Source organism: Mytilus trossulus, chromosome 1, assembly GCF_036588685.1.
Source record: "Mytilus trossulus isolate FHL-02 chromosome 1, PNRI_Mtr1.1.1.hap1, whole genome shotgun sequence".
NCBI lineage: Eukaryota > Metazoa > Mollusca > Bivalvia > Mytilida > Mytilidae > Mytilus > Mytilus trossulus.
Window position 1 is genome coordinate 65,397,297 of NC_086373.1, and position 13,053 is coordinate 65,410,349.

Here is a 13,053-nt window from a genome sequence, read left to right on the forward strand (position 1 = left end):
GCATCGGGAATATAAATATAGTTAGTTATACTTTGAAATTATACTTTATGTCGTTGGAAGTACATAAGTACTCATTCCAATATTAACTGACACCCCATAATAATCATAGCTACTGGGTAAGCTTTGCAAATCATATTCATCAGATTATTTTATATAGCATGAATATTAAACCAAGCCTTTTTCTAAAACAGGTCCACACACTTCTAAGGTGACATAAGAGTGACGGAGCATTTAGTAGTGAGATAAATGAAACAACATTAAATTCTTCAAAGTATTTTTAATATATTAATCAATATCAAAATACTCAAATCAATTTGATAAAAAATAAGTCTTAAATTATAAAATGAAATAGATAAAAAATAAACACATGTAAAGAAGGACAAAATTGAAGTATAAATGAATAAACATCAATAACAATGAACACTTGTGTAAATTATGACTATATTTTCTTACAACTAATGAGATCAATTAAACAAACAAACAAATAAAGTAAGAACACAATTTCATATTGCACATTAATAAAACAGATATTACACAGGGAAAATATTTATAAATAGAGTTTTTGGCTTGAAAAGCTCAAGCTCTCAATTACCAAGACACATTCAAAAAATGTAATAATTAAATTTAAATCAACTGAGTATTTGAGTCCTTAATGCTATTATGAAAGTATAGTTATAACCAAGCAGTCATGGTTATTAATCACTATAAACATAAAAGAGCTTAGGAGTTATATCAGAGAGACATTTTAGTTCCAATATCCTTAATAGTCCTCTAACAGTTATTGTGCTGTGAATGACAATTCAACAAAATAATCACTATTGTATCTTATTTAATCAACTATCACTGATTTCATCTCTTTGAGTTACTATGTAAATCTCCACCACAGTTATACTAATAAAAGAGAGCTACACTGCTCACAAAATTGAAGGTGACTGTGAATTAAATGCCACTATTTTTAAAACTTTTTGAACATGGTCTTATCAAAAACACATACAATGCACAAAATTAATAAAGTGGTTGATCTGATAGCATGTTTTTTTTACAGTTTTCCTCTTTAACCTATTCAATATCATTAAAACAGGGATGCTTTTCATTTTTGGTCATTTTTAACACTTTTAAAACAAAATTCAAGTCCTCAAATATTGTTCCTCATTAATCTAAATTGATGTGTTGCAAAATGTTCTTTGAATAGTAGATTTTGAAATTTTAAAATAACACTGCACAATCAATATAGTAATTGAAAATATGTATTCTCAGCTTAAGCAAACATTGCTTCTGTTTTTATAGAAATTACATCATGAACGGTCAGTGGTCACTTTTAAATATATATTGGCTTGATTTGTGTTTTATACTGTGCATGCTTGCTCCTATGTAAAAAAAAAATCAGAAAACATTAAAAATATCTAAAAGCACAAATTTGTAAATTCCACAAGCATTTAATCAAAACAACAAACAACATTCATGAACAGAACCACAGAGTAGATAAGTACAAAATTGTAATTAACAATAAATAATTATTTAACATTTCAAAATGATATGTTTGATACAAACTGATATTACATGGATTTCATTTTGAGAAGTAAGAACAGATATAATTGTTAAGAAACATGATTCACCTAATCTAGTAAGGGATATTCTAAAAAGGTATCTTAATGTACCTTGGCCAAAATTATGTTTTGAAAAATCCAAGTACAACAAATACAATATGATGTGTAAACAATATGAAATAAACTAGAATAATTGAAGTGGATGACTCTAGAATATAAATTAAATGGACAAAACACTTAGAAGGCAATATATGAATGGACTTCAACAGTAGACATATGTAGATATTATTTTAACTTTGTTTTACAAAGTATGATGTACATTATAGTTCATTACAGTGCTTATCCAGTGACCTTTGTGGTATCACAATAGCAATGACTAAAACAGTTTACCAAATTGCAGTTAGATTTCTACTCCAACTAACTGATCAACTGGTAAAATATTTTAGCAGATTGCTCAAGTGAAATGTTGTTAGTTTGAAGTGAGTGCTGTAAAATAAAAAGTTATACTTATCATCCAGAACCAGTTTAATAGTTGATACCTTTGTCAATCATTTCTAACAAAACTAATATCTTACTATAGTATGAGTAACTGAATAAAAAGGTATAATTTTGACATGGAAACTTCTATCATAAATAAATATCATCAATGAATAGTTCAAAACATTGTTTTGTAGGTGTATATTTTATAGCTTTGTCTTCTAAGAGAAAGTTATTGTGCAATTGTGATTCAAATAATATTTTCTTTACAAATTACTAATCTGCTGGCATTAAAGGGAAATAATTTACATGATTGATAATCAGCAAAATTTTGTTCTGTCTGACAAATATCAAATTTCCCCATTTAATTTGTTTGTAACATTATTTCTGTGATTATTCAACTTTTATCCTCTGTTCTGAAAAGAACAATGAAATTTATTTAATTATGAAAGATGATTTAAAATATTGAAAAAAGCTGTTAAAACCCTGATTAAATTTTTAGTGTACATTTGAACTCAATAAAAATTATTTCCCTTTAATGCCAGCAGATCAGTAATTTGTATAGAAAATGTTATTCGAATCACAATTGCACAATAACTGTCTCTTAGAAGGCAAAGCTATAAAATATACACCCACAAAACAATGTTTGGAACTATTCATTTATATCATTTATTTATGATAGAAGTTTCCATGTCAAAATTAGACCTTTTTATTCAGTTACTCATACTATAGTAAGATATTATTTTTGTTAAAAATTAGTGTCAAAGGTATCAACTAACTGGCTCTGGATGGTAAGTATTACATTTTTATTTTACAGCACTCACTTCATACTAACAACATTTTACTTGAGCAATCTGCTAAAATATTTTACCAGTTGATCAGTTAGTTGGAGTAGAAATCTAACTGCAATTTGGTAAACTGTTTTAGTCATTGCTATTGTGATACCCCAAAGGTCACTGGATAAGCACAGTAATATAAAAATGTTTTTAAGACCTTGTATCATAACCAAATATTTTTCATATCCATCCTATTGTTATATGGTTCCAGAGGAAATTCAAACTATTTAATCAGCACTGTCATGAATGTCAGATGTAATGATTTTTATTAAATGATTGAACCCCTGCACAAAAGTTATGATATGATATAAACCAGTGTTCAGCACATATATTTGTTGTCAATTCTCTTGTTACACAATGGAGTTCATACACAAATAGATTCTCACATATAAATCAACACTGTATCATACAAAAAGGATTATTCAAATTATCACTTTACAACAGCATCATCTACTAAAACATCCCAGTAGGACGGTGGAGGTGTGTCTCTCTGACCGGGTTGGCTCATTAATGAATCTGAAAAAGTCAACATTTTCTCATTAATTTATCGGAAGAACTATACTAAATGTTTCTTCAAGAAACAATTGAAAATAAATTGCTTTGCCAAGAGCAGCTGGATATGACCAAAGATTTCCAACCCTGAAAAGTTGAGGTAAAAATGGACACATTATTCATGCTGGATACAGGTCTGAATTTGGATTGTAATTAAATATTTGACACATAGTAGGTTTCTGACATAGAATAACTGTAGTCAAAGAACTTTGGTTATATGACTTGAATTCATCTTCAATTTTTGGCTTTTGTTCATTACACTACATGCACAATGCTGTTGCGAACTGTTCTATTTCCCTTTGCTCAGACTTTTTTTTTTGTTTTTTGGTAAAAATGATTTATCAGACTAGACTTCGTGAACTTTATCATTTTCCGAGTTTTTAATTTTTATTCCATAATTCCTTACTTATAAAGATATTTTTCGCTGGTATTTACTGATTGTCAAAGTCATGTGAATTGCTATGGTGGAGTTGACCAGTGCGTTGAAAAAACGGCACTCGGTCATTTTGAAATTCAAATTACAGTAATACACATTGCTTAGGCTGATAATGTCATGACAATCAGGAAACCTTCGAAGCGACACAGGATTGAGCAAGAAAGTATTGACTTCTATGTCACTATTCCACCAAACAGAAAGTAATAGTAAATACTCTATAGACTATTACACTCTCATGAAAAAAAAGTTCCATAATATTTTTACCTACGAAAACATGTTTAACCCTAAATGCCCCAGCCTATTTTATAAATAACAAAGATGAATAATGATCCTCAGTCAGTATAAGCTTCAGAAAGATTTCAAGTCTCATGTTCGAACCATTTGATATGAGGAGGTAGTCTGAGATATTTGAGAGAAAAAAAAATTGACTGATTCTTGCCATAATCAAAAATTCTGGTGGTATCTGGATTGAAAACAATAGTCTTGTCCACGTTTTTGCTATTTAAAAACGAAAATTTCCAACAAAATAATTTAAAATGAAATGAACATAATGAATAAAAAGGGCGTATTTTTTGTGACCGGGATTTGTATGTCTGACTGGAATGTCTGTTTCGCCGGACTTATACATATTGAATACTTTTTTCAAGACAAGACTGTAACCTGCCTGCTGGGTGTGACCTTTATGTCTCTATTTGTCGACAGTCATTCACAACTTCATTGTCATTTTAGACACTTTCGTAGTCTTTGATGGATTTGGAACCCCTCACTTCGTTTCCCTAAGTTATGTTGGGTGAAACATATCAATCAAATATTTTAATAATAACTGCGTGTTTGTCTTTTTTTAACTCGTGTAAGTCGTATTGTAATTTTCATCGAATTTCAATGTCTATTTTTTACTGACAAGTATACATCAAATATATCTGTACATAGCTTTGGATCAATACTATCATTGTATGATGGACAATTAATAGGGAGAATACAGCATAAAAAATGCCAAACCCTTACACTTTACAGCAACTATAGAATCTACATGCCCTAAGCCAGGAACAGTTTAAATAGTGGATATTACACTTATTTTATGTTTTTAGCCCAAAAAAGGTCCCAAAACTTTGAAATCTTTGCCCCCCCTTTCCAAAATCCTAGATCCGCCCCTGTATTTCCCAGTTAAATGAGAATAGTTTGTATCTTACCTCTTAAGTTTGGATCATAATGGCCTGGCGAAAATGATAAATATGTATTACATTACAATGGATAGATAATTGAGTCCAACCTAAATAAATGAAAACAGTTAAGATTGCCTATGACACAGACGAGAAATATTTTGGTGATATTAGGAGGATAGTCCTTAATATAAGCGTGGTCTATTGTGTAGTCAGATATTTAAGATAGTTCTTATTGTGTATTATGGGAATCTGTGAAAGGAGTAGGTCTGTTAAGGCCTGATTTTGACCTCAAATTTCAGGTTCATCTAACGAAAGATTTTGGACACTTTTTAAACACTAAAGTGTCCATTTCAGTTGATTCAATTAGTTTATGGGAAAGATTTTAACTGATTTAGTCATTAAAAACGCTTAATTATGAAAAATCTATCAAATATGCCAAATAATGTTACTTTTCAGATGGTTTTTGTAAATAATGAAAGTGGCCACATCTGTGTTCATCATCAACCTTTATATATTTTATGTACATGATGTATTATCATCAAATACAACTTACATTTCAATATTAAGAATGCTACATATTGGGGTCCAAAAGGGGTCATACTGGACCTTCTCCTTTCTTAAAGGTTCAATATTCTTTCATTACCTGTTTGTTTATTTGTACTTCCAATCAAACTGTCAAGTTCTGGCAGGGTGCCTGGACGAGTTACCTCCCCTTCTGCCATCTCTGTTTGTACAGTTCTTGGAGATGATCTCTCAGATGAGGAATCACAATTACGGTATCTGGAATGTCGACAGGAGACAAATATACAAATGACAATGGCTAGGAATGTAGTTATGGAACCTACAGCTAAGACAATTTGTGTCACTAAGGCATCAGCACTGTGGTCATCATCATCGTCATCATCTAAAAAATGATTTAAAAAATTGAAAAACTAAATACCTACAAACTCTTACTCAGACTAATTGCTTTTCGTACATACACTTCTCGATATAATAAGCAAATTTCTAACTCTCATACACACAATTCTGGAATCTCATACCAGAGGCAGATTTTGCCCCCCTTTTCTGGGAGAAATTTGTTGATTATATAGGGAATCTCTTAAGCATGACCACGTTCAGTGGGCCCCACTTATGAAAATTTCTGGATCCGCCACAGCATACTCCTATGTTTCATTACTAACAACCAAGAAAGTATTCTGCATTCACTTTTATATAGGAGGTGCAAATTATACCATTTACACCATGTACACCATATAGAGCTTAAGCTGTTTACAAAACAATTTCACAATTTAAGTGGTTTGGAAGTTATTGATATAAAGTACAGATAATCTAACAATAAATAAATAATGACAATTACAAACATTAGGCTTTGAAAAATTGGAGGATTAAACAACTGAATTAAACCTGTAAAAGCAGGACTGATTTATCTTTTTGACTGATTTTTTTTTGCATCTTTACCTGAATTGTACAAAAAACATTGGATGTGGTGTTATTGCCAATGAGACCATACGGTATGACGGTATTTATATATTTAACATTGAGCAAATCAACATGAAACAAGGTTTACAAAAAAAGGTCCATTCTGACAAGCTGTAAAATAAATCAAAAGAAAAAACCATGATAAAACAATATATTAAAATCAAATGACAGACAGCAACTAAAGACATCCTTTGAATAACAGCCTCCTGACTTAGGATACACATTCCCTGACGCTGTAATCTGAGTCTAGTTTAATTTGCTTATTATTAATTGGAGCAGCTCTGTATAAAGGGAGGTAACTATCAAAATCAGTATAACTAACATTTTTGAATGTCAGTTTCATCAAAATGCATTTCAGTTTTGGAGCATTAATGTGAAACAGATTTAAACAAAAGATCTGTGCAGCTACATAATTATAGAAAACAGTTTTAAGTTGTTGTGATTGGTGATAATTGGACAAATAAGCAAATGTCATAAAAAAAAGAACACTGTGGATTTAATTATTTTCATGGGAAACAATTTTGAGGAATTGAGAAAAATTGTTTTTTCGGAGTATGTCTTTATAATTGTTCATACATTGTTACCCAGGCAAATGTTTGATGAACATTGAAATGACATGAACCCCCAGTAGCAATGAGCCAAGATCACCTATTTCATGTATTTAGTGGTCCCTTCCTTCTCTTATCCATTTATTTACAATTTGTATTGAACTTCTTTTGTCATTTATATTGCAAATTTTAAAACAGATTAAAAAGGTCAAGGAAAAAGTCATGGCACAAACTGACCTTCAAAATTTATTTATAAACAACAACACATTACCTGTACTATATTGTCCATTTTTGCCTTCTATTCTGAACACAACGTGGGCACCAGATTTTTGCTGAGCCTCAAACTTGATAAGAAATGGGTTGTTTCCTGGGGTACAAAATGTAGGGTCCAAATTGTTCACACAATTACGTGTCTGTAAAAAATAACAGATAAATCATATGTGTGTGTATAAGTATAGATTGAATTCAATTCATACATCATGTACATGGCAGTGGTTTGTCTGAAGTGTTATAACTTTAATGTTTTCTAATGACTAAATAATGCTTCCATGACATTGTATCTTGCAACATGCGCAATATTACCATTGTTACATGTACGTGTGTACCAAATAAATTTGTTGTCAATGATTTTGTTTTGGTAGTGTTAGTGAGCTTTTCCTAATGAAACACTAATTCATACAATAATACAATTTCTCTATAATTATGATAGTTCTAATTACATAACCTAAACATGCTAAATATTTTGTAAAGCGTGTTAATGCTCCCCTAACCTCGGACAATGATTATCATGTTTATATAAACTATCTCATTTACTTACCATGACAGGTGGATTTGAGGTGAACTTCTCATAAACTGTAACTTTAGCAATACATTTAGGAAAATACAAAGTTTTAGGCTGTATACACAAGTATTCATATGCAGATAAAGTTTTAATGGTATCCACTTCTACTGTACAGTTCAATAACACATCAGCAAACCATTCAATCTGTAGGACGTTGTGTACCAGGATGTAGGTCGTACAATTTTCTTTAGTCCTTAATGTCACAACTACAAATGAACAATGAAAATTCAATTTTATGAAACAAGATGTTTATCATGTCCATTGATGTCTATGAATATTTGATAAATATGTATTGTATATAATTATTGTACTTTCATGTATTTTGTAGATATATATTACTTCAATAAAATATCAGTGGTTTAATTATTTATCCTAACAATTGTTATGCCATACATGTTTTTTTAAGCTATAAGTACATGTCATTATATGTATTATATATAATTGACCATGTGTTTTGTCCTCAGAAAGATGACAATGCCAGTGCATGAAAGGTGCCAAATCATGCCCATGTTGAGTAGGATCTGCTTACCCTTCCACAGTGCAAGAAATCACCCAAGCTATTGGTAGCATTTGTGCTGCTCAGTCTTTATTTATTTTTTTATGTGTATTGTGTACAGTAGTATGTCTTTTGGTCGCTTTCCACTTATGAGCTTGAATATCCTTTTTGAATATTTCGCCTCTATTTTGTAACATAACTTTGGTGACCTTCATATTTTCCAATATTACCTTTAATATACAAATATAACACACAGGAGATTTATAGTTCTTCATCTTATTCTTTGAAATCATTTTGTACTTTTCTTGAATGAAATGTCTTATCTTTACCTAAGCCAGGTATCCTACAAGTAAGTTTAGTAGCTTAACTTTACCTAGGTCATGTAGGTACCTTGCATTTCCGTTACTAGCAATGAGTAGTAGATAGATAAACTTACCTGGTACCCTACAAGCTGTCAGAGCAAGAAAGGACAGGAAAATGAAAATTGTTCCTAGATATTCTGTCATTGCTTCTGAATCACATATCCACATCTGTTTTCAATATGTCAACACACTAATTCCTATCAAATAAAAAAACATTTGCAGTTGATATGTCATTAATGATTTTAAACAGCTACCAATAGCCTCATGGGAAATTGAGGTTCTATTAGTTCATTTTTTATGTGTCTGTCATCACAAGTCAGGAGCTGTTAGTATGGGTCTCCTTTGAATGGTAAAGGTGAACAATGGTGTAATTTAATAAGTTATCAAAGCAAAATAACATGCATGTGTTGTTACAGCTACTTTCATGAGTTGTCTTATCTTTTTTTCTTAATCTATGGTAACAGTTTTGTTACCATATATATTCTTATTTTTAGTGGGCATTTTGAAATTCTTGAAAACTTTGGGCAGTAACTTTGTTGAACTTAATTGATAACCTTGATCATGTTGATAACTTATTTTCCAATTCAATCAATACATTTTTAATCAACCATGTAAATTAATAAGATTTTCATTAACTAATATCATGAATATGAAATAGTTTAATTCCTTCACATTTGAAACTTTTAACGTCCAAACATAAATTCTGATTCAAATTGCAATGCGCATTAAATTCGCTTTACTGTTCGAACAACGTTAACTTTTAATTTGTATTAACAAAAATGTATTTCTAATGCGAATTGGATAATGAGATTTATAAAAAAGAAGATGTGGTATCATTGCCAATGAGCATGATGAGACAACTATCCACAAAAGACCAAACAGACACAGACATTAACAACTATAGGTCACCATACGGCCTTCAACAATGAGCCAAGCCCATACCGCATAGTCAGCTATAAAAGGCCCTGATAAGGCAATGTAAAAAATTCAACTGAGAAAACTAACGGCCTTATTTATGTAAAAAAATGAACGAAATATAGCCAATTTTAATCAATTCGAATTTAAAAAGAAGAGAGTGAGAACGTGATTTGTGAATCGATTCTCATACAATTCGAATTAAATGAACATGTGAACGAGGCATAACTTTTACCATATTTTTGCATTGCTATAATTTTGATTTCAAATCAAATAGAGAAATCTAGAATCAGCTAAAATTTTGATAAACATTGGGGGGAGTTTTGTAAATGCATGACCTTTTATGAGCTATTGAAGTCTTAAATGAAAAGACCTTAATTGACCAAAGTACATCTTTAATCATTTTTAAAAATAGTTTAATATTTGAATTTCAAGTTTAAGTTGTTTTTTGGACATTGAATGATATTTGGTTAAATGTTCATGATGTTTTTAGAAAGAAAAAAAAAGTATTTTTGAAAGATGACCAAAATAGATGTTCAGAAAAAGATCTACCTTACTAGGCATTGTCATAAATAAAAACCTGAGAATATAAAAAAAAATTGATTAAAAGTTCAATTAAGCAGATTTTTTGACAAATACAAGTAAAATTTATAAAGATGTGACTGGGCAAAGTACAGTCTTATGGACATGATGGAATCTGCAAGATAAGTTTATTTCAGCATGTTCAGTAGGAAATGGCTTGGAGCAATTATTAACACTTGCCAATTTCGGGAACTATATACATGATATGATGTATGTCTGTTATAACCTTGATAAAATAAAGGCTCCCACAGGGTACCCCCTTAGGTCGCAAGGTCGCTTATAAATTCGTCAAGAGGTCGTTTTTAAGGAACATGTACAGGTCGCAGGTTGTTTTTCCCAACACAGAGAACGGAAGTCGGTCGGAGGTTGTTTTTTTCCAAATTTTACAGGTCGCAGGTCGTCTTTAGAAGGCCCTCAGGTCGAAAGTCTCCTCTAAAAGGCCCCGAGGTCGTAGGTAGTTTTTGAACCTGCGGGAGCCTCAAACTAAAATAAATTTCGATGACTAAGGGAGAAAACTCTACATCTCTGCCTTCAAAATTAGTTACTAACCGGATCAGAAGTGTTCCATTAATAAATTACAGGGGCAGATCCAGCCATTTTTAAAAGGGTATTCCCCAACCCAGATTAAAGGGTGGGTTCTATCTAAATATATATGCACATAAAAATGTATTGATCATCAAAAAAAGGGGGGTTTCAACCACCCGACCCCCCTAAAGCTGGCACTGAATTAAATTAACTTCTTATCCCTATCTGCATGATCTGGATTTCAGTGCCAAACATTTTTTTTTATTGTATACACACAGAGTTTCTTCAATGATTCAATTTCTTATTGATTACTCTTGAATGGGGCGAGGGGGTGGGAGATCCTGATCCAAAAATCATGCACTTAAAAACATGAAATCCTGAGGTCCCAAATTTAAAGAAATTTAAATCCTGACATCACGAAATTCGAAAAAAGAATACTCTGATCCCAAAAGGATCAAGCTTAAAACAATTTGATCCCCACTTCCAAAAATAGGCCCTGCGCCCTTCTCCTGAATGACTGTTGGCTCTGTTTCATTGTCACCCCTTTTTGCTTCTTCTGTTCTTCACCATTGTTTATCAATCTCATTGATCCAAATAAGCTTTATTTTTTTACTAAAAAAAAATGCCTTTTTAGCCTCAGTCACACCTTACTGGATAGCACGAACAGACGCCTAATGGATGAAAGTAAAAGTTGTCCAGTAACAAAATTGTTATCCATTGGGAGTCCCTTGATGTAAAACGGACGTGTAACGAATGCATAACAGACACACACCGGATATGCAACGTACCAGTAAAGGAAACGTAACGGACATATAATTTAATGAATGTTGAATGTACATCCAACGGACGAATACCGCATCAAACGGACAAATAACGGAAGCGTACCGGATAAAACAGATAAACAAGATATAAGCAAATATTAAAGGCAACAATAATAATACATGTAAATCGCATAAATGTTCAAATTGTTTCTGTGTAACTGGTTTTTGTTTGTTCTTCAAAATGCCGGCAAAGGGTAGTGTCTGTCCTGAACAAGAGCTGCTTGATTGTAAAGATGTGCCCTTATCCTTTAGATCGATAATGAATAATCAGAATGCATGAACCTTAAAAAATCTGACATACCAATAATTGTCATTTCTGACCCGAAAATTTTCAATTGGCATTTATCCGTTTCAGATCCGTTTTATCTGTTATATGTCCGGTAGAAGTCCATTACACATTTGTTCAACATACGTTTTATCTGTTAAATGTCGTTAGGAGTCCATTGGGGAATTTATCTGCCACACCTCCAACGGATGCATAACAGACACTGTACAGATACAAAATGGAAACAAAACAGACAAGTATTGTACAAACGGACGCCAACCGGAAGTTCAACGGACAACTCATCCGTTTGGTGTCCGTTCAAAGTTTTGAACATGCTCAAAAGTTTCCACAGGACAGAACGGACGTCGACGGATAAAACGGACTCTAAACGGACACGCAACGCCTATGGACGGACATCTTACGGATAAGAACTAATGTCTAATGGATATACAGGGATTGGGAAAAAAAGTTATCTGTTAGGCGTCCGTTCGAGCTATTTGGTAAGGTGTGACAAAGGGAAATTAATTGTATCTTTAATTTATTATTTGTATCTTTAATTTAATCATATGGTGATAAAAAAAAAATATGCATTACATTGTCTATTAAAAACACTGATCAAATATATTTTTCCATAAAGAAAATTCCCTGACAATTAAGCTGCTTGATGCAGGTGGGATTTTTTTCTTTTCAAGCAGTACACTTTTTGGGAGGTCTATAAGTTTACAGATAAAAGCCCTTCTTTTGTGCTTATAATATTTACTTACAAAATAAAATATACATCTGAAAAAATTCAATCTCATTATAATATTTTTTGTGGTTTTTGTTTATACTTTGGATTCCGAAAGGATATGATCGGTATCAATGAGACGCTTAAAATAACAGTCCTTGCTAAAGTGTTAATTTGAAGATCAAAATACAACTTGTTTTTTTGGTTTTCTTTTTCTTTTTCTTTTTCCAAATACGGGAGTAGACTCCTAGGTAGGAGTATTAAACTCCCAGGAACTTGTGTGCTATGTACATATGGAATAATTAAAATTAATATGACAAAGAAAAATAGTTAACAATAGCATATATACATTATGTACAGTGGCTTTGTACCCAAGTTTAGTAAGTTGTTGTGGATCCTTCAAATGTTAGAGTGGATATGCCACGTTTGAAGGATTCCAGGGTGTCAGACATACCCATTGCTTCAGGTAGTGAGTTCCAGT

At 31.7% G+C, this 13,053-nt stretch overlaps 1 protein-coding gene across 1 annotated transcript; it reads right to left on the reverse strand.

Moving 5' to 3' along the window:
- Positions 1-3,050: 3,050 nt before the first annotated feature.
- LOC134709566 (uncharacterized) lies at positions 3,051-12,681 on the reverse strand. The gene is made up of 6 exons (XM_063569736.1): positions 12,610-12,681; positions 8,812-8,934; positions 7,856-8,085; positions 7,310-7,451; positions 5,655-5,915; positions 3,051-3,376 (listed from the first exon to the last, which is right to left on the reverse strand). Exons 2-6 carry the CDS (start codon positions 8,903-8,905, stop codon positions 3,291-3,293), a joined length of 813 nt encoding a protein of 270 aa, XP_063425806.1. The 5' UTR covers positions 8,906-8,934; positions 12,610-12,681; the 3' UTR covers positions 3,051-3,290.
- Between the last annotated feature and the right edge of the window lie 372 nt (positions 12,682-13,053).

Bases quoted from the DNA above. Each gene is read 5' to 3' on its own strand.
- LOC134709566 (XM_063569736.1), bottom strand. From the start codon at position 8,905: ATGTGGATATGTGATTCAGAAGCAATGACAGAATATCTAGGAACAATT. The intron at 8,086-8,811 runs GTAAGTTTATCT...GTTCATTTGTAG, and splicing joins GACAGCTTGTAGGGTACCAG to TTGTGACATTAAGGACTAAA. The intron at 7,452-7,855 runs GTAAGTAAATGA...TATTTTTTACAG, and splicing joins CCTCAAATCCACCTGTCATG to ACACGTAATTGTGTGAACAA.